A 22,663-nucleotide genomic window follows, 5' to 3' on the forward strand; every position below is an offset into this window, starting at 1 on the left:
TCAACAAGAGGCGTCACAGCAGCAAGCTTCTCTTTCAATGATTTTGAACCTTTCTCTGCTTTGATCTGCAACCAAAAATAAAACATTTAGAGACCCATATTTTCTGCTCCATACCAAAATAAAACAAAACTTTAAAAGCCATTCAATTCACGAACCCTCCAAACATCAAAAATCAGATATCTTAAAAACAGATACTTGTAGAAGAATAGGTTAAAATGGCTGCTTATAAACAGAGAGCTGAGCTTGTGACAATGGCTGCTTATTATAAACCACAGAGGAACCACAAAAGATACAGAACCGTCAACCGTTACTCGTAGAAACAGATGTCAGATCTGAAGCTTAACATAAGAAAGCTTCTCTTTACTTTTGCAGAGAGAAAAAAAAAATTATTTGACAAAAGTAGTCACTGAAAATACTAAACCGATGATGATCAGATTTCAAATTCTCAAACACCTATCATGTAATTTTGCTAAAATCGATTCCAATTCCTATAACCCTAATTTCTTCTCACATCCATAAAACTCTCATGCATGTCTATCTGCAAATGAAATCAATAAGATTATGGCCAAGAAAAAAAAAACTTACATAGCATCATTGAACCACCCCTTTGGAGATTTAGCCACTAGAAAATCCGGTTGGGTCAACCAAAAGACTCCCGGATTGATGAGCCCAGAACGGTGGAGATGAGCCGACGGTGAAATCCCCTTTCCAATTGAGAATCACCTTCAATTCTTTGCTTCTTCTTTGTGGAGAACCTATCGACTTCGAAATAAACGAGAGAGACGAGAGAGACGAGAGAGAAAATCGGGTAACAAAAAAATAAATTTTTATTTTTTACTCATCCAATCAGAAACTGACACAGCCAAGTTTCTAAACTCATCTAAAATATCTTATGTAACCATCGATCTAATTACACAAAAAAAAATTAAATTTAATCTATAAAAATACTTTAGGAACTCTTAAGATACTTGTTAAATCCTTTGATGGGCTTGCCCTTATCCGACCACCACCACCACCATTAAATTAAAGAAAGTGAAGAACTTAACTTTAAATAGTAATTTACTAAAACGGTCCCTAAACTTAAAAATTATTTTTCACACAGGTCCCTTCTTTTCTATAATTGAAAAGGTTTTGCCAAAATAATTAGGATCCGTTTCGAGTAGAAGAAGAAATAGAATCAGAGGGACTACAGCAGTTTGTTACTTGGTAGTAAGTAGGCAATGGAAGGAGAAGGATTCTGCAGCGATTGGGGAGAGATAGTAGCAGAAAAGGTTGTGTCGGCATACATCTCTCTGCCGAAGAAGGGAAAACCTCAGGGACGTGAAGTCACCGTCCTATGCGCTTTCCTTGTCTCTTCCCAATCCAAAGGTCTCTCTCTTGGACTATTTTTGCTTTATACTTTGGTTTCCTTCTGCTGTTTCGATTTTGAGCTAATTTAGGGTTTGTGTGCAGACCCGGAAGTAATAGCGTTGGGAACTGGGACCAAGTGCGTAAGTCGGTCGCTGTTGAGTCCCCGTGGAGACATTGTTAACGATTCTCATGCCGAAGTTGTCGCCAGAAGAGCTCTCATGAGGTTCTTCTATTCCGAGATTCAGCGGATCCAGCAACTGACTTCCCCCGATCAGAGGAGGACATGTTATAATAATGATGATGCCAAGCGCCAGAGATATGATGGTAGCGTAACAAGCTCGATACTAGAGTCAGCAGACCCATGCTCTCCTGGAGAAGTGAGTTATTATAAGCTCAAATCTGGGTGCCACTTGCATTTGTACATTTCTCAATTGCCATGTAATGTAATCATCAGCTTCTTATTCGTTTTTTTTTTTTTCTTCTTCTCGTGTTTCAATAATGTCTTCTGGCACTGACCATTTTTTTTTTTTGTTGATATCTATCTATAGGTGGTTATGCTTCTACTAGTTCACCCTTGTATGCCCTGAAAAGTATTCCATCAACACAAGTAGATGACGAAACCTCGTCTGGGCATTCTCATGTTCCAGAGTTTGGTAATAGCAACAAAGGTATTGAACTCTCCTGCCTCACTGTTGCAAGAATTTGTTCTCCCTGCTTGCCTTCTCTTATATAGCAGCTGGAAGATAGCGGATTAGACTGATGTTGTTGTCAATTTACTTTGGATGTCTCCATTTCAGGTAATGGCTCACAAGTAGCAGATATGGTGCAAAGAAAGCCTGGTCGTGGTGAAACCACACTCTCTGTTAGCTGTTCGGATAAGATAGCTCGATGGAATGTTCTTGGAGTTCAAGGTTTCTTCTCTAGTCTGTTAATGTTTTTGCAACCTCTTACGGACTTTTAATTGCATCAAGCATATATGTCATATGATATTTGGTCAATTTTTTTAATTCTTGTGGGTCTATGCTTGACGTTTGACAGAGAACTTCTTTTGTCATTCTATATTTTCTTATGGGCATTTTTCTCTCTCTTTGTGTGTTCTTACTTTAGGGGCACTGCTTTCCCAAGTCCTTCAGCCTGTGTATATTTCTACCATCACCGTTGGACAATCTCTGCACTTTCCTAATAGTTTTTCTTTGGCTGATCACTTGCAAAGGTCTTTGTATGAGAGGATCCTTCCATTATCGGATGAGCTTCTAACTTCCTTCCGTTTAAACAAGGTTTCATTAGCTTCTTTATACCAGAGTATCATGTAAATTGCAGCAGTTACTTGCATATATTGTGCTAATTCCTTTTCAGCCACTGTTTTTTGTAGCTCCAGTACCACCATCAGAATTTCAGCATTCAGAAACTGCTCAAGCTACCATAACATGCGGGTTAGTTTTCAATGCTCTCAACCCTTAATCACATGACATGTTTTTCTTTTCTTTCTTGTTACTTATTAGGTGACGATGTATTTTTTGTCACTTAGGTATTCCTTGTGTTGGAACCATTCTGGGTTACACGAAGTTATTCTTGGAACAACCGGTAGAAAGCAAGGCACCTCAGCTAAGGGAGCTCTGTATCCGTCTACTCAATCATGTATATGCAAGTAAGAAGAGGAGCCTTGTTATCCAAGCACGACCTTGCTTATTTCTAGTTGATACCAAAGTCATCTGTTTCTTTTCTTTCTAGACAGCGGTTACTTGAACTATTCTTGAAAGAAGCTCACGGACACGAAAATGAATCTTCTAAGTCAATAAGATCTTATCGAGAACTGAAGGTGCATGTGATACTGATTATTTTCTGCTGCTTCATTTTGATTTAACATGCTTCCACTGGCACTACTTGCATACTAAAGTGTATGAACCATAGCGAGTGTTTGACATGCATTCCACAAGATTGCGATACTTTTCTCTGGTTTATTGTGAGATGATTTACGTTTTTTTGTTTGTTCTAATTCTATGCAGGACAAAGCTACGGAATATTCTTTGATGTCGAAGATTTTTAAAGGAAAATATCCATTCAACAACTGGCTAAGAAAACCCTTGAATTACGAAGATTTCTGATAGATTAGTCTTGAGGTATGTCTTCCTATTTGCTCTCTCTCTCTCTCTCTCTCTCTCTCTCTCTCTCTCTCTATCAACCTACCTTCTTTGCATAATTAGTTCATTAGTTTACAAGTTGCTAAATTTGACAGCTTTGTTTAGGGAAGCAAAGTAATTAACTATTATTATGATGATTACGTTCCAATAAAAAAAGAGTTGAGACCATGAATCACAGAAAATACAAAGAGTGAACAATGTAAAACGGAAAACCCAAAGAAAGCAAAAGCAGATAGTATGAATTTGAGTGAAACGAATGAAGATGGAATTAGTTTATAAGTTCCATTCAGAGATTGACTCGTCCCTTGATGATGTCGAGGCTCATCTCGCTAGGATCTGTTGCTTGCAATTCAACTTGAATCCCATCCATTTCCCTCTTGAATCTGTCCTTGGAGCTTGCATACAACATCTTACTCCTCACTCTTGATGTATCAGGTGACCTGAAGCAAGTCGATGTCTCAGACTCTCAGTTATCACAAAGTCTATGTTTCCAAATCATTAGAAGAAAAGAAAAGAAAAAACAGGGGAAAGGAGTTGTACCATGCGATGAAAAAGATCTTGCTCTTCTGGCAATTCTCAGGAGTGGTGAAATCAAAGTCATAGACAGCATATCGGCACTCGTCCTCTGGAATAGATCCGGTGAAATCGTCGTAAGTTTCTTCTGGATTCCCAAGCTTGTCTATCATAACTTGCTGAGCCTTCTCATCGATTTTGAAAATAATGTACCTATAATTTCTCTTTGCTTTCAACTCCAAGAATTTGAGCTTGCACTCATCGCTTACATGCATCCCAGAAGCTGAGTTAGCCTGCACAATCGAACACACGCATAGTGAACTAATATGATCACAACATATTACATGATTGATTGATTGATTGGTGATACCATATATATAAAAAAAAAAAAAATGAGATGTAGGAACATACCATGTTTTCTGCTGGAAATTGAGGGCTTGATGATCTGAAAGTAGAGAAGGTAGGGGGGTGGTTTTAGAGGGTGGGAAGAAGGAATAGACAAGTAGGTTTGGTTGGGTCGTTAGGCTGGTCACGTCTTAAAACCAAGAAGACTTTGATGCTGTCACGTTGTAGCCATATTTTACTTCATTAGAAATATTAGAGGAAGTCTATATATTATATTCACGCTACACATCATAATTCACATGTACATATGTGTGTGTATGTAAAGCACATGTGGTGAAGTTCGTTTTTGTTCCGGGCATCATTGGGGAGTTGAGGAGGTTTCATGATGTACATGTTTTCTTTCTTTTTATTAAATTTTTTTGACTTTTTCTTTCCTCACAATTTGGTTGGTCGTAGACTTTGCTAATTTATAAAATTTAGCGGGAAAACAATATTTTTGTCAACGAGTTCATTATATTTCTCAAAAGGGGTTTTGCACTATGAGAAATTGCAGCTATTATCAATATAGCAAGGTAAAAAAAAAAGGGTTTGGCCGAAAAATAAACAAATGTTGCATCGATGTCACTTGACAACATTGTAGAAATTATTTTGGTTTATCGGCGGCAGAATACAAAAAAATTAGGTTAGCCTGTTGAGAGCCCAATCAAAAGCCCATGGGCTTATCCCTCGGAAAAATAGACCACTTGCCTATTCAACCATAATATTTATCCGACTTGTCGGTACATTGTCTATTCTTCAACGAGAAGAAAACTCAAAATATGGTTATGTAAGGATTAGATTAGATTAGATTAGGTTAGATGATGTTGGTGTATACTCTCCTCTGGGTATCGAGGAGTATCGACACTTGCCGGTTTGCTTGGGCTACTTCCGCATCGGTTTGATTGAGATACTATCTCTTTTTTTCTGGGAGTATCCACATTTTTATATATATATCCTCTTATTAAAATCGAGAAATTTATTATATGGTAGTTCGTGGATTTGAAATTGTAAGGATCCCAACTATACGAACACCGGAAAGTGCGTCTTGGATGGAGGGATAAAAAAGGGTTTCTGCTTTTTGTTCAGTTGTGTTTTGCTTCTTTCTTTTAGTTTGAACCAAATTAATACTGCCGGTCTCACTGTCACTGGCCGAGCTAGCTGGCTCACCAGAATGGTTGCGAGTTGACAAGGTACGACCTGTTTCTTTATACCAAATTTGTAAGTTTGATATCTCTCTCTGTAATTAAGAAGATTGGGAAAAATCCTGCTTGTTTATTGGCATTGCCCATTGTTGTCTTATAACGGAAACAGAACATCGATGGGATGGGAGGTCAAAGCTCAAAGATTGTTACATGTTGTTGGAATTCATCTCACAAGACTGCTGCTCTTGAAGCTCCATATGTTGGTGACGTCTCTGTTTGGCTCTCCCGGACTATTTCTTTATTGGCTTTATGCCCTGTTTTCTTTAATCCTTTTTACGTAATTTACAGAAAACGCAGAGATTGAGAGTGAGGTAACAGATGTTCCGTCTTTTAGTGAATACACACTAGAAGAGCTTAAGATCGCCACCTCTGGTTTCGCTTTGGAGAATGTTGTATCTGAACATGGAGAAACAGCTCCAAATGTTGTCTATCAAGGGAAACTGGTGACTCATAAGAAGATTGCCATCAAGCGCTTTTCTGGAACTTCCTGGCCTGATCCACGCCATTTCCTGGTATTTTACATTTATCCTCTAGTTTATCTTAATTGCCAATCTCTCAAGTCTCATATCTCTATTAACTTTGGTTGTGTCTGTTTCCAGGAAGAAGCAATATCGGTTGGTCAGCTACGCAGCAAAAGAATGGCCAATTTACTCGGCTATTGTTGTGACGGCGGTGAGAGATTACTTGTGGCTGAGTTTATGCCTAATGAGACACTAGCCAAACACCTTTTCCACTGTACAAGAAAATTTGCATTTTGATCAGTTCTCTTTTAATGCTCTTTTAAGATTGTTTGTCTTAGTATTTACATTACCACTTTTTATATCTACCACCAGGGGAAATACAGCCAATGAAATGGACGATGCGACTAAGGGTTGTCTTATACATTTCAGAAGCTCTTGAATACTGTAGTAACAAAGGACACGCGCTATATCATGATTTCAATGCTTACAGAGTTTTGTTTGACGAGGTACATTCCATAATAAACTAAAGACATTTTTTTTAGAGACCATGTTTTGTTTCATGCTATCATCCTCCACTGACGCTTTTATGGATCTTTTTATAAGGAATGCAATCCAAGACTTTCAACCTTTGGGTTAATGAAGAATCGTCGGGATGGGAAAAGCTATACCACGAATCTTGCTTTCACCCCTCCTGAGTATCTACGAACTGGTGAACTTCATTTCCCCCTCTCTCGTAGGTCATACTTTCCCAACAACTTGAGATTTAAATGTGTGTTGATACAGGGAGAATCACAGCAGAGAGTGTAATCTACAGCTTTGGCACTCTTCTGCTTGATCTTCTCACCGGAAAGCATATTCCTCCTAGCCATGTAAGTGTCCATGGTATTACTATTTTACTTTAATCATTTCTTGATTTATCTTTACTTATTATTTCAGCCTTCTGCTATGTGTTTAGGCCCTTGATTTGATTCGACACAGAGACCTTCAGACTCTAACTGATTCCTGCTTGGAGGGACAACTTTCCGACAGTGATGGCATGGAGTTAATACGCCTGGCATCTCGATGTCTTCAGCATGAAACTCGTGAGCGACCAAACATAAAATCGTTAGTCAATGCGCTGATATCTCTCCAGAAAGACACAGAGGTTCCGTCTTATGTTCTAATGGGTATGCCTCAGAGTGGTACTTTTGCGTTACCTCCGTCCCCTTTTGCTGAGGCTTGTTCGAGACAAGACCTGACTGCTATGCTCGAGTTCTTGGATAAAATTGGATACAAAGACGATGAAGATGTAAGTCATCAGGTTTTATGCCTATATCAACTTTTAAACCCACTTAGAAGTTAGAGCCCTTATGGTTCCCATCACATGAAGGTTTCCTCATGGTTCTATGTGACATGTTTAACTGCAGCTTTCGTTTCTGTGGACGGAGCAGATGCAAGAGGCTATAAACTCGAAGAAAAAAGGCGACATTGCATTCAGAAGGAAAGATTTTAGTGAAGCCATTGAATTTTACACGCAGGTCTGTCCTTCTTCCGCACTTGAAACAGTAACAAGACCTTCCTCCTTGGTTGACAATGTCCATATCTATAAAATTTCTCTCAGTTTCTTGATTTGGGAATGAGCTCTGCAACAGTCTTTGTGCGGCGCAGTCTAAGTTACCTGATGAGTAACATGGCGAAAGAAGCTTTAGATGATGCAATGAAGGCTCAAGGCATTTCTCCTGTGTGGTACGTTGCATTGTATCTGCAGTCTGTTGCTCTTGCTGTTCTGGGGATGGAGAAGGAATCTCAGATCGCACTTACTGAAGGATCCAACCTTGAAGCCAAAAAGATTTCAGCTTCCACACAGAACTAAAGACATTGGGTTTTGTAAAAGATGAAGAAGCTATCATTCAATGAAGGGAAACAATCGAAAGGTAATTTGTTGTCTCATTTGAAGCTAAGAAGGTTTAGGTGTTGGTTAAGCATTATACTATTTCAAACCTTCATCAAGGCAGAAGCTAATCCATTGTTTTCAGTTGATACATAAGAGACCTTGGGATGTATGGACACCAAGAGAATATTATACAAACTCCATTAACAAACAGATGCAGAAAGCAAAACAAAGCTTATAATGTCTTGTGCAGCTCAACCTCTTCTGCCTCGGGTTGGAGAATTGGGTGAGAGCTTCTGTAGTCTTCCTTTGACATACCACAGTAAACAGGGTCTGTGCCTCCTCCGGTAATGAAGTTCCAGCCAAATGCCGACCCTCCAACCACCTTGTCGCCATCTCCAAGAGTGTTGAGCTTCTCGGTTTGGGCATAACTCGTCTCAGATGATCTCAGTGCAGTACTAGTAGAAGTAGGTTGAGGTGTTTCACTAATGGCCTTTCCGTTGGATAAAGACTCGGTCTTAGCAGTTTTCTCAGGTTTGGGTGATCCTCCAATCATCTCTTGGTACAGTTGAAGCATGTGCTTCATCTCTGCAAACAGCATAATTTTTCAGAATGAAACAAGTTGGGACTTTGTGTGTTAAAAGTGAAAATTGGGATAACAAAAACAAAAAGTATGAATATGAGCTTCTCTCTCACTTTCTTGAATCTCGAAAGCTGCCTTAGAGTTCCTGAAGTCTGGAGTTCGTAAAACCTGTAGCAGCCAAACAAAAAAAAATCTCAGTTTATCTTCTTTTATTTCCAAACATAATAAAGAAATGAAATTGTCAATCACAATTTCATCTAAAGGAGTTAAAACAAGGGAACCTCGAGAACGTGAGGGCGAAGATCTTTGAGAAGGAGACGCATCTTGTAGTAGTTGGAGTTTTCGATCCGAAGATTCGTCTCCAGCGCTCGCTTTCTTCCCCTAGGCGACGGATCCGTGGTAACCGTCGACGGAGGCTGAGCCGTGGCCCCGGGAGTAAACGTCGGAGAAGGAAACTCGGCTGATCTCTGATCTGCAGATGTAGTAGGAAGCGGAGAAACCTGTGCTGGAAGAGATGAAGTAGCAGGAGGAGGAGGAGGAGGTTCAGTGAGTTGAGTCGCCGGCGAGGTCGATTTCTCCATATTCAATTTTTTCAAAGGTTTTCAACCGCCGAAAAAGAGATCTCCATCAAGGCCAGCCGGGGATCTTTAAAGAAAAAACGACGCCGTGAAATGTTTGGGCCTTACCTCTCTCTCTAGGCCCATCCATATTTGAAGTGTGTATGAAAAATAATAACGACATGAAGTCTTACAGTTACAAACTCACAATATACGGGAATACGTGTCGTTTTACCGAGCAAAAGAACATTAACATACTGAGATTGGAAATTTTGCTTTCTGGTTTATTCTCTCACACTCGATGATGAATCCCCAAATAGACAAGGTGGTGAAGGTAACGACAGTGGTGGCGACTGCTGTTGTATCCTACTTCCTCTTAACCGCTGATTATGGTCCCGAACCTAACGCTCTTGATCCTGTGAGTTCCTCCGATTGCTTCCTCTCTTTTTTTTTTTTTTTTTTTTTTTTTTTTGTTTCCATCATCAAGTCTGATCGGATCCGCAGCAGAGATAGTTGCTGATTTTGTCTGTCCCTCTCTCCTCGTTACAATCACTAGGAAGGATGGAGTACGCTTGTCTCTTTATAGTTGCTTCTTGCTAGGGTTGTGAAGTTTGATACTCGGTGATGATTAGTTTCTAAGAAAACTTTTGGATAAGATATATATAGGATGGATGGCAGATCTCCAAGCCAGAAACAGTTTCTGATCAAAGTGAGAAGTCAATTTTGATCTTTATGCTCAGCTTTGTCTGGATCTGCTCTTGACTAGTGTGACTTCTGACTCTGCTTCTATTGCTCTGTGTTTAGTCTCAATTGTTGAATGCTCATTTTTCTCTTAAACAGCAAAAAAAAAAAAAAAAAAATCATTTGCTTATGCTTCTTTGTGCTTATATATGTGGGATTATGTTGTTGCTAATTGACTCTCTGATTCTTACACAAGAGATGGCATTTTTCGTATTTTGCAGATCAGAGAGAGGATATTGTCAGCCCAAGATTCCGTGAAAGAATTCATCTTTCCATCAAAGGACAAGTGACTGACAATGAACAAGTACGATGTAGCTCTGACCATGATTTGAGTCTAGTTTCCAGTGTCCCTCGTTTTCTGGCTAACAAAGAGGTTCATCTACTTTCTCGTGTGCTCCAGTTGGTCTCATCCGTTACACTTGCAAGACTTTTGAGTTATGTTAATAAAATATAACACTAGTAAGTAGATCATCTGGATTTTATCTTTGTTTAAAAACCAAACCAATTCCACCCGATCATCGGAATCAGTTCCGTTCAAGGAATCGAATATGTCAAAGTCCCCTTTTTCAATAAAGTATGGTCCAGCTCTATGTGTGACTATTGTGTGTGTACTAGTATTAAAAACATCCGTACGGACGGTTAGATCAACAAAATCATGTGGATGATTGATTAAGCAGAAAGAAAATATTAAATTGATAGCTTTTTGACTTTTATGACCAGTGGAGTTTTTTTTCTTCCTAACAGTAGATACACAGACCAACATCGAACAACAACGACCACCGTCCGATCAAGAATTACCTGAAATCTTGACGGTCTTATATAAAACAACAACAACAACAAATCTAATGGCAGCAGCACCTCCGAATTGGCACACTCATTGACCACCATACAAACGGTCTCGTGTTGCCATTAAAAACGCAGAAAACAAACGGAGCGTTTTGGCGTTTCGTTTCGGGGGCAGGCAAAAGAAAGGAACTTAACAAGGCTTGTGCATGTACATGAACATATCCTGTAGCGGAAACATCTGATTACTCCCTCCTCCTCCTCCTCCTCCTCCAAAGGCGTTATCCACGGTGGCATCAATGTAATTAAACCCAAAATCAAGGGTGTTATTATTACTTACAGCCGCCGACCAATCGTTCCACTTGGGCTCGCTCTGAACCTCGCTCGTGAACTCCGGCGACACCACCTGCTCCGAGCAACTCGACTCCGTCGTATGCAGCTTCGGCACCGAATCCGACGTGTCGAAATACGCGAACTCACTCGTCTGTTGCGGCGGCGGAGGCATCCCCATCTCCGTCACCTTCGGCTTCTCCTCCACGATTTCGTCGGTGACTCCGCCGTAAACAACCGGGGTCGGCGGTGGTACTCGCCTCTCGATAGCTCCTTTTTTGTTGTAAATCCGGCAAAGAACCCAATCGTCCAGCTGGCAGAAAGAAATCAACAACACCGTCCGTCGGATCAGTAAATCAAATCAAATACAGAGAGAGAGAGAGAGAGAGAGACAAAGAGATAGATAGATTACCCGGAGGCTGTTCTTCTTCTTGCGAACGGAGCGGTCAACGTCGGCGAGACGGTACTCGTGCATAATCCAGTTGGTTTTCTCTCCCTTGGGAGCTTTGCCGGCGTAGAAAACAAGAGCTTTCTTAATCCCGACCGGTTTAGGAAGACCGATGGGTTTATCAGCACCGGTGGCTTTCCAGTAACCAGAACCGGCAGACCGGTTAGGACGCGAACCGTTGGGATATTTTCTATCTCTGGGAGAGAAGAAATACCATTCCTTCTCGCCGTACAAGGCTAAACCTGTCAATTTGATCTTCTTTTAGTTTAGTTTTTTTTTTTTTTTTTATATATAATTTTCTTAGCAGGAAAGAAAAAAAATCCTCAGATTTAAAAAGAGAAAGAGAATTTAATAATCAATATACCAGGAAGCTCCCATGGATCGTATTTGTAGAGATCGATCTCAGCGATGATAGGAACGGCTATGGACTGAGAAGCACATTTGCGGCAGAGGTAGTGCATGACGAGCTCTTCGTCGGTTGGGTGAAATCGGAACCCTGGAGGCAGCTCTAATTCTGCTGACATATTCGATTGATTACCTTACCCTCTCTCTTCTTCTTCTTCTTCTTCTTCTTCTTTTCTTAATCAGTCTTGGCCTATTATTGATAGCCACTAGTAGTAAGTAGTAACTACGAAATAAGATTAGGACGATGGTGGTTGGGGGGATATGGTCCTGATCCTAATCTTGTATATCTCTCTGAGAAACTTGGCGTCTGAAACTCTGCAAAAAAAGAGAGAAAAGTCAAATATATAAGGAGAGGGATAGGACACGTGTCGACATGTAAGGGTAGAGAGAAGAGCTTCTAGAACACACGTGGGTGGATGACGCTGCCGATACACGTTTCGCATAGAGAAGTCAGTTGCTGACGTGGCCATTAGTCGATGTTGTCACTGCTTACGTCTGTCGTCTCGGGGGGTCCACTCCCTTGTTCGTAAAAATCCAAATCCGACCGGTCCGACTCGACCGAACCCCTCCTTATGGATTCTTCGTTTCCGGTCGGTGGATCTGTGGTCCCACTTTTCCTGCCCTATTTTTGTCTTTTTGCAAAAGGCTCTTTTCATTTTTTCATATCCGCCGATTCGTTAAACGGTGGGAAAGTGGTCACTAGTAGTCTCCATTTTTTCGACGGTGACTTTTTCTATTTCCTTTGTTGCAAAGAGATAACTGATGTCAATTGATTTAAAAGGTTCCAAGTTTCTTACACTGATGAAGCTTTGATTTGGGTTTGGTTCTCTAATTCATGCAATTGACATTAACAATATAACAATATATATTGAGATAGATATATGATGATGAAGGTGAGAGTGCCGGAATCAAACAATACCATTCCAAGGGAATGACTTGAGTTTGTCTAACAAATACCAATAAGACGGTTCTTGTTCGCAGCGTCGTACTCGTAATCATAAACTGTTTGTTATTATATATTAGCTTACGACGGTGGGCCATTCAGAGCTTTGACGTGACCGAGGGTTTTGGAGGTCTAGCCTCTCTTAATAGAGCCTCTTGCGTTAACGATACAACCAGCTGTTTCACATATTCAAAACATAACCAGAATGAATTCAAAGATTTATTTATATATCCAATTTGAAACCTTAGCAGTTTTGAAAATATATATGCTAACTTTTATCATCTATCGCGTCCAAATATGTATATATATATATATATATACATATCAAGAGGAGGCAAAAGAGTAGAGAGTACCTCTCCTTTTCTGTTGAACATTTCACCAGTGACAAATCCACGGGTCTCATGAGCGGTAGGACTGACAATCTGCAAGCGGCATCATCGTTGTGTTGTAAGTGGCTGACCCTCAAACAGCAAACAAGTTATAAACAACTCTAAACAAGTTTAAGTCACTGAATTATAGTGGTTACTCCTCCCGTTGGTTTATTAAAAAAATCCATATTCGATCCCCAGGCAATGGCGCAATGGTAAAAACCTTTTCTTACATAACAATAAAGACTTCTTAGAATTTTATAACACTAATATGTATAACTAATAACATGTCTCGCTTAGCAAAACTCAACCTACTGGTACAATACTATAAGACTCCATTTGGCGTACTTCATTAAAACATGTATTTGATTTCTATGTTGTTTTTCTTTCTTCCACTAAAAAAAGAGCTCTGTAATGTTCACGGAGAAACAAGGATAGAAAAAACTACCACAAATAGCAACCAGTCATCAGCTCTTAGAGGTCGGTGAAACCACATCCTGCAAAACACATGAAGAAAAGTGAGTAAAAATTACCTGCTGAAAACTTTTATTTGGACGATCCCTGCCGGAATAATGTCTCAATGTAAATTAAAAATTAAAAACAAACACACGAAACTCAAACACCATCCAGAGAGAATAAAAACTTACGCATGGTCCAGGCTAAGTGCAGCAGATCTCAGGCCCTTTCTGCGGTGAGGGTTCAAACCGACACCAGAAAATATTAAATCCGAGGCAAATGCAACGACACATCTGCATGACAACATGGCTTGCTAGTTTGCTTAAGAATGATAAATCGAATTTCAGAAAGAACGGCATACCATCAGTTTTCAATGCTATTAAGAAAATTGGGCCTTCTAAGAGTCTCAACCATACTCCAATTTATCGATTGGGGATACTAAATCTAAAACACCACTGATTCACTTGTCTCCAATCATTATTGGTTTAAAAGTCAAAAGGGCTGTTACCAAATGAGTAATATCGAATTTTAGATGGCTACCCTGATTTACATAGATGGAGGTACTTACCGGTGCAAAGCCTGGTCATCAGAAAGCTTTCCCTTTGCTCTAAACCAATAGTTCAATCTGCCAGAAGAATTTGTAAGAATAATTATTTATTTTTTTAAAGAAATACTCAAATGTGGTAAGTGATGAGTTTCATGTGTAATCACATGAGTCATACAATTTATCAGTTCTGCTTCCTCTCCTGGTGGAAATATACGAGTATACGGATATAAACGATTTATTTAAGTGAGTTGTTACCTCGGAGGAGACTTCGTCTGATTTGTTGAATTGCTGGGCTCACAAAATCGAATCTCTATAGGCCATGGAACAAAGTTTGCAGTGGCAACTTTATTCCGGTAACTCCTGAAAAGAAAGAAACAATTGGGAGATTGGTTCAACTTGAGCTTCTGAAACAAGTTTTCAACTTTTCATACATTGGAAAACACTATCACTTACCTAGGTAAATGAGGATCAGTTATACGACGTTCACGCAACTCCTCCAGAGATAGAAGCTGCAGCAGATAATGGTGATAAAGAAAACGCTTACAATTTATTGAAAGCCTTAGATCTGAAGAAATGATACCGTATCAGGATCCGGCACGGAGGGTATGGTTGACTCCTGATGATCAAATCCTTGTTGCTCTTTCTATGAAATTAATGAAAGAGACAATTTCAAAAGCAGTTTACACAGTTTTTGAAAGGCAATCCTCTCTTGGTGGCAGATTGACGTAGAGATTCATGAACTATCTTGATAGGAATAAAATGGAAAACCTGAAATGATGCAACCAAGATGAATATGATATTTCCTTTCTGTACTGCATCTACTCTTCGGGTGGCAAAGTTGTTCCCATCACGTATGCGGTGCACTTGATAAATAATGGGGACTGCAGGAGCAACAAACTAGATGAATAAAATAGCAGCCAAAAGGGAAGAAAAGCATCAACGGTGGCTGGCAAAGGGGCACAGTGAAAATTAGGTTCATACTATCAATATCTCCAACGAGAAGAAAATAGGAGTGTAAACTGTGGACTATCTTCAGGAAATCAACAGTTTTTGATGCCGCAGCAAGTGCCTGTAAAAAATGTTGGAAAGAAGTGACTTAGTAGCGTTTATGGTTATCACTGCCTGAAAATGACACATAACAAGCTACATATATGCACGCAAATCAGATCAGCAAGGTTTTATAGAGACATAATGTAACCTTCCTAGAGAAAATGGCACACCTGTCCGACAAATTGTCCTCCGAAAACCTTTCCAAATTTGGGAGCATCAGGTAGTGTGATCCCCCTGAAGATATTCAACTACAAGAGAGAAGCACATAGAGTAAGAGGGGATCAACCACATATCATTCCCCAGCAATACAAAAAAATGTGATAAACCGACAAGAACGATGCTTGGACTAGAAAGAATTATATAAAAGAAGGGTATTTTAATAGATAAATAGACAGAAAGCATAAGAAAAGTGAGAAGAAGAAGAAAAGAAGAGCAGAAGTGGGATGACCGTACTTCTAAAGGGTCGAGATGCAAAATGCGTTCGACTAAAGAGCATTTGTCAACAGTGGTATCGGATTGCCAGATTGAGTTAGTCTCAAGCAAAGGACAATGATCACGCGGCAACACCAAGCAAGTAAGCTGCAATGGAATGGGAAAAAAGGAAGCGTCAGCTCAAGGACACAGACAGAAGGGATGTATGAAAAGTCAGGTAAGTCTCAAGGAAGCCAGAAGCACCTGGGACATAGCAACAATGTCTGCTGAATGAACGTTCCCAGAAATACCTGTAGGAAAAAAAAAAAAAAAGAAAGAGAGATGGAAGCTGAATAATACTATCACCAAAAACGAAAGGTTCAATCAAAGTGGAAGAATGAATGTCAACATCTCACCAAGGCCAAAGTAATCATATTGTTTCAAGAGAAATTCGGAACGGTTATCTTCCTCGGCTGGTCCGGAAACCTGAGCCTGCCCCAAAAAAAAAACAAGAATCAAAAGAAAGCAAAGTTAAAAGATAAAAAAAAAAAAAAAGAAAGATACATATATATATATATATATATATATTCATTGAAAAGGGAAAGATGATGATGAGAGAAACATAAAACCTCTCCTTCAAAGATAAAGTAACATCCATCCCAAGTTTGATCTTCACGAACCACATAATCCCCTTTTCCTGCAATTATATTTTATAGAGAGAATGGCTAATTATTGCTACAGGCTCTGCTCATAACTTGAATCTCGTTTCTAAACCGTGAAAAGCCAATTAAGCAGATAGAGCTTCAATAAAATTACGAATCGTATTTGCGAGAATTCAAAAGAGAGAAACAACAAAGGGAAAAAAAGACAGACCGTAACGTTTCAACAAAACAACTTTAGCGATTTTCCTGAGAGAAGAACTCGGCAATTTCTGAAGTAAAGGGACGTTCCCAAGGAACTCCACAACTGCAATCAAATAACAACAGACTTTGGATTAGCCCAACTTTGGATCCCGGAGTATCTCTCTATCTATCTCACTCCTCCAAAATTTAATAATACAACTCTTCTTACCTGATTCGGTGTTCATGGCGGCGGATTCGGAAGAAATCTCCCCCCCCCCCCCCCCCCCCCGGTTGCTTGCTGGTGACTGGTGTAGAAGAAGAAGAAGAAGATAAAATTTGGTAATTTATCATCTGCCTTCCGGTTTATGTGTATGTATGATACGTGGACTCGGTTCGATTTTGTTTTCCGTCACGTGATAAAAATGAAAATATTATTTACTGTGACTAGTGAACACTTTCACAATAACTCAATTTCTTCTGGTCAACAAAAAACATGTTGTATACTATTATTTTTTGTCATTTTATATCTACCTAGTAGTACTCATGTTTTGCTACTCGAATATTTTGCTGATAATGTTATCTTGGCCGATGTAATGTTTTAAATCATCTCATCAGCCTCAGGGCATATATAGGCATGTTTATTTTTTCGAAAAAGGAATTAATTACCAATAATACCTCTTTAACATGAATTTAGCCAATGATATATATATATATATATCTAATACGTTGTAAAATCAATGGAAGAAGAGCTGAAGAAACCTATCCTTCAAAAAAAATTCCACCGTATAAATAAGAAGAGTAATGGTTGTTTCCACTTTCCATGTGATGATTAATTTATCGATGACGAAACTACGAAAAATGGTTGGAACCTCGACAGTAAAACCAAAATTTTAACACACACATATATGATTGTGTTTTGTGGATATTAGTCTAGGGACATTATCGATGGAGCCACACTACCAGATGTTGACATATTCGAACACGCAATAAATCATCATGCATCTCTCATACGTGTTTATTACTTTATTGTTGTTGTTGTTGTGATCTTTAAGAACTTTTTTGAATAGAGAGATACTCTTTGGTATAGTTCATTTCATACCCTCCACCGCTAATTTTAAAGCTGCCTAAAGCAAATTCTTTTTTTTTTTTCCTCAAGAACTCCGTTATATTAGATTAAAGGTTTACAACCTTCTTTTGAAGAAGAGCCAAATACACTAATAAACTTACACATGAGGATAAAATAAACTACAATCAATAATCTTAAACCATACAACAAACAAGTTCTAAGGCTTGGCTTGAAACCATAACATTGAGAAGATAAAAGAATGGGACAACTAAGTACTGAAGATAAAGAGTTGCCCCACAGAGGGAGGCCGCTCGTAGTGAAGGATAACCAACCACTGCCACATAGTCAGCCATTTTGATACCCGTTGACGTTGCAAAAGAACGAACTCGGTATTTGGATTCCGTACGTGCACCAAAAGTCCCTGAAAAGGGTGGTAACACGTTGGACAAGACGAGAGTCTTGAAGGATAAGAACTTGAAATAACACTTAGGGAGGATATTGTATTGCCCAACTCTTTATGAACCTGAGAAAACACTTGAAAAAGGTTTCGACGTACTTCCAATATTGATTTTTCTGAGTGGAGAGCAAACGCCAATGACCCAGAAGATAAACAATGAGAAATGGCTGAAATTCGCTTTACTAGCGTCCTTAGTTTCCACATGTAACCACACATCGTAAATTTCAGCATCGGAATGTCTCGATTACTCTTAACTGGAATGTCAAAGATAATGACTAAAGGTTCTCGGCTTACAAATATGTTCCTCCAGAAATATCTAGGGAGATCATGATATTGCAAGACCGGAAATGGATTGAGCCACATAGACGATGGGAGCCCTGGCTTTAGGAGTGAGTACGAACCTAGATATAAAAGTACTTCTAGTCGATGGTATTGATATAGACTTACCATCCCTTTTCTCCCCCAAATAAGTTCTGTCATGATATGATGGTGGGCGGATCTCCATCCTCCTCCGCACCGGTGAAATTGCTAGTACTTCCTTTTAGCACTTGTTCTTGTTGTTGGTTCTTTAAATTCTCACCTCCTGAGGAGGTGGATCCATTTCTGGGTTTTCTGGTTTTCGTCGGGACCAGATTAGAGCTTTGGCACTTAGGAGAGAAACGAAGGTTCAGTAGTTTCCTAGATGCTGCACCTTGGTTGTCCACGAAACCACCATTATGGGCCTTTTCTTTGGGCTCTCTTTTCTTGTTTACCTTCTTTTTATTTTTTCCTTTAGCCCGGCCCACATCACTTAATGGAAGAGGGGGACGACTTCGATTATCCTCGTCTTCCTTTGTGAGCTCCGTAGGGATCACTTCCTTGATTTTGGCTCCAAGTTCTTGAGGTTCTTTGCCCAGCAAATCATCTTCCTCCATATCTAAAGCGGATGGATCCCAGCCCGAAGCCACCGCCTCTCGGTACGCTTCTGCGTCTTCCTCTGTCCAATCTAGATCCACCTTTGCTAAAAAAATAATCTCTTAGCTAATGTAGACATTATTTCAAGTATATTATTAATTACCCAAGAAACCAAGATGTTGACCCCAATTCTAATCTCTCCATCTCTTTCTTCCTGTATGAACCTAATAAATCAACTTTAAATACACACTCTCTAGTCTATATATATATCTCCACTGGGTTAAGCTGAGAATAGTAAGAAGCAAGGCCATTATAAGAAGGTACAAAACTTTAATACAGACTTCTTGGTTTACCTTTTTTATCTACTTTTTAAGTTCGTTTTTAAAGTTTAGGATCCATCTGGATATTTGCAGTTTAAACTATAAGACCATCTATGTCTTCGACAATGGCGGATGGTAAAGAAGCTATTAGGAACATCAGGTTAAGAAAACAACTCGTAGTTGCTGTAAAAAGCTTGCAATGGAACTACGCAATCTTCTGGTCATCTTCACAAACACAACATGGGTAAATAACTTTTATTAATGTGTTATTTTTGCCTCCTTATAATTCTTGGTAATATGAACAAATTAACACACACAGATTTTACAACTTGATCTCATCGTAGTTTGTCAAATTTAGGCATTGCTCTGTTCATCTTAGTTGTATGCACGGAATTACATGCGTTTCTTTCTTATTCAGATGACATATATGGGTTTTCATTGTCTTTTGTTAATGTCATGATGTGATTAGGGTTTTGAAATGGGAAGAAGGATATTATAATGGTGATATAAGAAAGAGGAAGAATAAGAGCTATGAAGCTGATTCTACGTGTGGGTTGCAGAGAAGCACGCAGCTCAGGAATCTCTATTTATGTATGCTCGAAGGAGACACTAAAATTACTACAACCCATGGTCATGGTCGAGATAATGATGATAAGACGTCAAGTAGTAATGTAATGCTCTCACCAGATGATCTCTCTGATGAAGAATGGTATTACTTGGTTTGCATGTCCTACTCTTCGTACCTGCCCAGTGGTTCGATCTCTCTCTCCCTGTAATTAAGTCTCTAACTTGAATGCATTTCACATCAAGTAATTATTCTTTGTTGCTAGCTAGCCTATCAGTGGGTCATGACAACCTTGATATAAATGGAAATTGAATATATTTGGATACAGATATATAAAGAAAATTTATACCAAACGATAACAGACTAGCTAGTGGGTTTTACCTATGTATTAAGATATGTCATGCTATATTCGAATATAGAGTTTGTACTAGGCCACTGCATTATATATAAAACCTTTTTCAGTATATCATAAAGTACTTTAGACTTACCCTGGCCTCAAAAAAAAAAGGGGCCAAATATTGTTGGGATATAGAAAAAGACTTAAAGAGATGTCAAAAAAAAAAAAAAACCATATTTAATAGGATATGTATAAAACAAAAGCGATAGTAATTTTAAGAAGAATAGTAGCACTATTTAATAACTCTATTTTAAATAACTTATTGTTAAATTTTTTTGTTTGCCAATATCATTTAGCTTTTTTTGCTGAATCTTAAGTTATAGTACCGTAACCTAATGCTTTGTTGAGCACAATATATATATATTAGTTTACCGGGTAAAGCTTTGGCGACGGATGATACCATATGGCTTTGCAACGCACAACAGGCAGAGACCAAGCACTTCACTCGATCTTTGCTGGCAAGAGTATGACTCTACAAACTTTTCTCACTGCAGTATCCTATAATATCCAACTCTCACTCGTCTCTTCGTTCCATTTATTTTTCATGTGACGCTCCAATGGAATTAATTAGAGCGCATCCATTCAGGTACTTTAGGCTATAATCAGAACTAAGTACTTCTTAACTAATTGTATAAATTACAAAATTACAAAATTTTGGAGATTAATTTGCACTAATCTTTTTGTCTTCTACAGACCGTTGTGTGTTTCCCTTACTTAGGCGGCGTGATTGAGCTTGGCGTCACAGATTTGGTAGCGCGCGTTTTGAATTTCTCAAATAACTTTTGCTTCAGATTTAATACACTCTATTTTACCTACACCATCAACTCATATATGTGCTTTTTATGTTAAATGAAAAAAAAAAATTGCAGAAGATCCTAATCTGATTCAACATATCAAAGAATGCTTGTTGGAAACTTCAAATCCCGATTGCTCGGAGATTTATATCAGCGAAGGAAACTCGAAACTCGTAAACCTAAAAGATGGGAACCTTCAGTTTTGGTCTAAACCTGATGAAGGCTTGCAATACAAGAAAACATTATCTACCGTTCTGAGGTTTGCTACGAATAGACCAAAGAAGAAAGATCTTGCTTCATCTGATTTTGGCTATAGTTTCTTGCGTTGGAAGTCTCAGTCAGTTACTTCAAACCCAAATTATCATCAGAAGCAGAATAACGTGTTGTGGAAGATATTGCATGATGTCCCTCTGATGCACTCTGCAGATGAGAAGAAAATGTTTCAGGCAGAAACAACTGGTCTGAATCAGCGTGTTTCAATGGAGTGCGATGATGATGATCCTTCAGATAAAAGTGAAGAGAACGAGAAGTTCAGTGTTCTCAAATCTATGGTTCCCACAGCTAACGAGGTAAGTAAGCATTTTCAATATTTTCTCGAACAATAACAATCATCCCCAAATCATCTGACATAAAACTCTGTTTTTGAATTTAGGTAGACAAAGCATCAGTTTTGAACAACACGATAAAGTATTTGCAGCAACTTGAAGCACGAGTTAAAGAGTTAGAATCTCGTATCGGACAAATAAAGCCAACGATGAAGGAGAACATGCTTTCTGAATTGATCGAAGAGACATCAGAAACAAAGCAAGGAATGGTGAGAGATGAGACGGCACACGTGAGAGTTAAGCTCAAAGAAAGCGAAGTCTTTATCGAAGTAAGATGTCTCTATCGAGATTACATAGTTGCAGATATCATGGAAGCTGTGAGTAATCTCAACATGGATGCTTTCTCGATTGAGTCTCACAGTCACGATGGAGTGCTCATATTAAATCTTAAAAGCAAAGGTATATGCGAAAACAAATCTTCTTTGTAGGTTTAATTTTTGTGCTTTCTTGAATAACACAGTACCTTTGGGTTTATGTTTTTGGTTCTTAATAGTTTCGTGGTGATGCGGTTACCTCAGTTGGAATGATCAAACGGGAGCTGAAGAGAATAGCATGTGAAAGCTAAATCGTTGGTGAAAAATGAAGACAACGTAGTATTTTTATTCCACAATAAATGGTAAAATCTAACATAATTTATTATTATTATTGTTATAGTAGATTATGGTTGATTTGCTATATATAAAGAGTAAGAATTTGCCAATGTAATATTATTTAAAAGGTATTTTCTGAGCACTGGACGGATATAAACAATATTTTGAATTTGTGTACAATGCATGATTTTAGATATCCCTATATAATAAAACGGAAATACACAATTTTTTTTGTAGACTATATAATTTTTATAAGTTGGTTACAAAATAGGTTATATATTAAATATAGGTCGGTTAAAACGTTCTAGATTAATTGGTCAATATATGGACTATATGAATACACTTAAGAATATCACAAAGAATCTTCTATAAGAGAATATTTTTTTTTTTGAAAAATTCTTAAAGAGAATATTCCAATGATTATACAATTTTCTAAATAAAATCTTTAGTATTCAGTGTATTATTACAAAATATATACTGTTAAACATAAAAATATATTCTTAGGCGTAAAAAAGAATAAAATCTTGGTAATTTATCACACTTAATCGTGATTTCCGAGATCTTATTGTGCAACTGAAAATAAAATCTTA

At 38.5% G+C, this 22,663-nt stretch overlaps 7 protein-coding genes and 1 pseudogene across 14 annotated transcripts; 4 read left to right on the forward strand and 4 right to left on the reverse strand.

Moving 5' to 3' along the window:
• Window positions 1-1,127: 1,127 nt before the first annotated feature.
• Window positions 1,128-3,229, forward strand: LOC104738618 (tRNA-specific adenosine deaminase TAD1). Of its 2 annotated transcripts, XM_010458784.2 has the most exons (8): window positions 1,128-1,368; window positions 1,453-1,788; window positions 1,899-2,018; window positions 2,148-2,261; window positions 2,458-2,627; window positions 2,707-2,783; window positions 2,879-2,998; window positions 3,082-3,229. In XM_010458784.2, exons 1-8 carry the CDS (start codon window positions 1,221-1,223, stop codon window positions 3,212-3,214), a joined length of 1,218 nt encoding a protein of 405 aa, XP_010457086.2. In that variant the 5' UTR covers window positions 1,128-1,220; the 3' UTR covers window positions 3,215-3,229. The 2 variants fall into 2 exon arrangements, with proteins under 2 accessions (XP_010457086.2, XP_087341245.1); XM_087485119.1 differs by lacking the exon at window positions 3,082-3,229 and having other exon boundaries at window positions 2,879-3,002.
• A 358-nt stretch (window positions 3,230-3,587) lies between these two features.
• Window positions 3,588-4,545, reverse strand: LOC104738617 (actin-depolymerizing factor 10). Its single transcript, XM_010458783.3, has 3 exons — window positions 4,416-4,545; window positions 4,032-4,297; window positions 3,588-3,931 (listed from the first exon to the last, which is right to left on the reverse strand). The coding sequence occupies exons 1-3, from the start codon at window positions 4,416-4,418 to the stop codon at window positions 3,778-3,780; spliced, it is 423 nt and encodes a 140-aa protein (XP_010457085.1). The 5' UTR covers window positions 4,419-4,545; the 3' UTR covers window positions 3,588-3,777.
• Window positions 4,546-4,874: 329 nt separating this feature from the next.
• On the forward strand, window positions 4,875-8,626 carry LOC104738616 (serine/threonine-protein kinase BSK4). Of its 4 annotated transcripts, none has more exons than XR_759797.3 (11): window positions 4,875-5,578; window positions 5,700-5,793; window positions 5,879-6,102; window positions 6,190-6,325; window positions 6,424-6,557; window positions 6,655-6,760; window positions 6,835-6,920; window positions 7,007-7,339; window positions 7,458-7,568; window positions 7,652-7,964; window positions 8,067-8,626. XR_759797.3 is itself a non-coding variant. In XM_010458781.3 (10 exons), the coding sequence occupies exons 2-10, from the start codon at window positions 5,712-5,714 to the stop codon at window positions 7,901-7,903; spliced, it is 1,464 nt and encodes a 487-aa protein (XP_010457083.2). In that variant the 5' UTR covers window positions 4,875-5,578; window positions 5,700-5,711; the 3' UTR covers window positions 7,904-8,626. The 4 variants fall into 4 exon arrangements, 2 of the variants coding, with proteins under 2 accessions (XP_010457083.2, XP_087341241.1); XR_015580353.1 differs by having other exon boundaries at window positions 7,683-7,964; XM_010458781.3 differs by having other exon boundaries at window positions 7,652-8,626.
• LOC104754333 (uncharacterized) lies at window positions 8,005-9,215 on the reverse strand. Its single transcript, XM_010476497.3, has 3 exons — window positions 8,786-9,215; window positions 8,618-8,672; window positions 8,005-8,509 (listed from the first exon to the last, which is right to left on the reverse strand). The coding sequence occupies exons 1-3, from the start codon at window positions 9,083-9,085 to the stop codon at window positions 8,157-8,159; spliced, it is 708 nt and encodes a 235-aa protein (XP_010474799.2). The 5' UTR covers window positions 9,086-9,215; the 3' UTR covers window positions 8,005-8,156.
• A 129-nt stretch (window positions 9,216-9,344) lies between these two features.
• On the forward strand, window positions 9,345-10,390 carry LOC147927702 (uncharacterized). Its single transcript, XM_087485121.1, has 2 exons — window positions 9,345-9,479; window positions 10,024-10,390. Exons 1-2 carry the CDS (start codon window positions 9,363-9,365, stop codon window positions 10,090-10,092), a joined length of 186 nt encoding a protein of 61 aa, XP_087341247.1. The 5' UTR covers window positions 9,345-9,362; the 3' UTR covers window positions 10,093-10,390.
• An 81-nt stretch (window positions 10,391-10,471) lies between these two features.
• Window positions 10,472-12,508, reverse strand: LOC104758657 (NAC domain-containing protein 2). Its single transcript, XM_087485120.1, has 4 exons — window positions 12,177-12,508; window positions 11,728-12,083; window positions 11,328-11,605; window positions 10,472-11,228 (listed from the first exon to the last, which is right to left on the reverse strand). Exons 2-4 carry the CDS (start codon window positions 11,885-11,887, stop codon window positions 10,779-10,781), a joined length of 888 nt encoding a protein of 295 aa, XP_087341246.1. The 5' UTR covers window positions 11,888-12,083; window positions 12,177-12,508; the 3' UTR covers window positions 10,472-10,778.
• A 107-nt stretch (window positions 12,509-12,615) lies between these two features.
• Window positions 12,616-16,775, reverse strand: LOC104738620 (acyl-CoA hydrolase 2). 3 transcript variants are annotated; one of them, XM_087485116.1, is made up of 17 exons: window positions 16,615-16,775; window positions 16,417-16,509; window positions 16,173-16,240; window positions 15,960-16,035; window positions 15,808-15,854; window positions 15,586-15,711; window positions 15,303-15,380; window positions 15,064-15,151; window positions 14,851-14,963; window positions 14,663-14,725; window positions 14,536-14,591; window positions 14,338-14,442; window positions 14,104-14,160; window positions 13,727-13,828; window positions 13,528-13,576; window positions 13,065-13,133; window positions 12,616-12,887 (listed from the first exon to the last, which is right to left on the reverse strand). In XM_087485116.1, the coding sequence occupies exons 1-17, from the start codon at window positions 16,628-16,630 to the stop codon at window positions 12,810-12,812; spliced, it is 1,284 nt and encodes a 427-aa protein (XP_087341242.1). In that variant the 5' UTR covers window positions 16,631-16,775; the 3' UTR covers window positions 12,616-12,809. The 3 variants fall into 3 exon arrangements, 2 of the variants coding, with proteins under 2 accessions (XP_087341242.1, XP_087341243.1); XM_087485117.1 differs by having other exon boundaries at window positions 15,281-15,380; window positions 16,615-16,756; XR_015580355.1 differs by lacking the exon at window positions 13,528-13,576 and having other exon boundaries at window positions 13,065-13,166; window positions 13,703-13,828; window positions 16,615-16,756.
• A 1,986-nt stretch (window positions 16,776-18,761) lies between these two features.
• Window positions 18,762-22,175, forward strand: LOC104743096 (transcription factor MYC1-like; annotated as a pseudogene). Its single transcript, XR_015580358.1, has 10 exons — window positions 18,762-18,864; window positions 19,060-19,122; window positions 19,216-19,366; window positions 19,592-19,875; window positions 20,452-20,548; window positions 20,656-20,670; window positions 20,778-20,841; window positions 20,954-21,447; window positions 21,531-21,879; window positions 21,975-22,175. The product of XR_015580358.1 is annotated as a transcription factor MYC1-like (transcript).
• The last annotated feature ends 488 nt before the right edge of the window (window positions 22,176-22,663 follow it).

The sequence above is a fragment of the Camelina sativa genome, chromosome 14 (assembly GCF_030686135.1).
Source record: "Camelina sativa cultivar CO46 ecotype springtype chromosome 14, ASM3068613v1".
NCBI classification, from domain to species: domain Eukaryota; kingdom Viridiplantae; phylum Streptophyta; class Magnoliopsida; order Brassicales; family Brassicaceae; genus Camelina; species Camelina sativa.

Excerpts from the sequence above, each read along its gene's own strand:
- LOC104738618 (XM_010458784.2), top strand. The coding sequence starts at position 1,221 with ATGGAAGGAGAAGGATTCTGCAGCGATTGGGGAGAGATAGTAGCAGAA. Across the intron at positions 1,789-1,898 it reads GTACATTTCTCAATTGCCAT|GTGGTTATGCTTCTACTAGT; the intron begins GTAATGTAATCA and ends ATCTATCTATAG. Across the intron at positions 2,628-2,706 it reads CTTCCTTCCGTTTAAACAAG|CCACTGTTTTTTGTAGCTCC; the intron begins GTTTCATTAGCT and ends ATTCCTTTTCAG.
- LOC104738617 (XM_010458783.3), bottom strand. Across the intron at positions 3,932-4,031 it reads AAGATCTTTTTCATCGCATG|GTCACCTGATACATCAAGAG; the intron begins GTACAACTCCTT and ends GACTTGCTTCAG.
- LOC104738616 (XM_010458781.3), top strand. The coding sequence starts at position 5,712 with ATGGGAGGTCAAAGCTCAAAGATTGTTACATGTTGTTGGAATTCATCT. Across the intron at positions 7,340-7,457 it reads GATACAAAGACGATGAAGAT|CTTTCGTTTCTGTGGACGGA; the intron begins GTAAGTCATCAG and ends GTTTAACTGCAG. Across the intron at positions 7,569-7,651 it reads CCATTGAATTTTACACGCAG|TTTCTTGATTTGGGAATGAG; the intron begins GTCTGTCCTTCT and ends AATTTCTCTCAG.
- LOC104754333 (XM_010476497.3), bottom strand. The coding sequence starts at position 9,085 with ATGGAGAAATCGACCTCGCCGGCGACTCAACTCACTGAACCTCCTCCT. Across the intron at positions 8,673-8,785 it reads TTCGCCCTCACGTTCTCGAG|GTTTTACGAACTCCAGACTT; the intron begins GTTCCCTTGTTT and ends TGGCTGCTACAG. Across the intron at positions 8,510-8,617 it reads AGCTTTCGAGATTCAAGAAA|AGATGAAGCACATGCTTCAA; the intron begins GTGAGAGAGAAG and ends TGCTGTTTGCAG.
- LOC147927702 (XM_087485121.1), top strand. The coding sequence starts at position 9,363 with ATGATGAATCCCCAAATAGACAAGGTGGTGAAGGTAACGACAGTGGTG. Across the intron at positions 9,480-10,023 it reads AACCTAACGCTCTTGATCCT|ATCAGAGAGAGGATATTGTC; the intron begins GTGAGTTCCTCC and ends CGTATTTTGCAG.
- LOC104758657 (XM_087485120.1), bottom strand. The coding sequence starts at position 11,887 with ATGTCAGCAGAATTAGAGCTGCCTCCAGGGTTCCGATTTCACCCAACC. Across the intron at positions 11,606-11,727 it reads CGATCCATGGGAGCTTCCTG|GTTTAGCCTTGTACGGCGAG; the intron begins GTATATTGATTA and ends TCAAATTGACAG. Across the intron at positions 11,229-11,327 it reads AGAAGAAGAACAGCCTCCGG|CTGGACGATTGGGTTCTTTG; the intron begins GTAATCTATCTA and ends TCTTTCTGCCAG.
- LOC104738620 (XM_087485116.1), bottom strand. Across the intron at positions 13,829-14,103 it reads GATGACCAGGCTTTGCACCG|ATGTGTCGTTGCATTTGCCT; the intron begins GTAAGTACCTCC and ends GTTGTCATGCAG. Across the intron at positions 12,888-13,064 it reads TGTTCAACAGAAAAGGAGAG|CTGGTTGTATCGTTAACGCA; the intron begins GTACTCTCTACT and ends TATGTGAAACAG.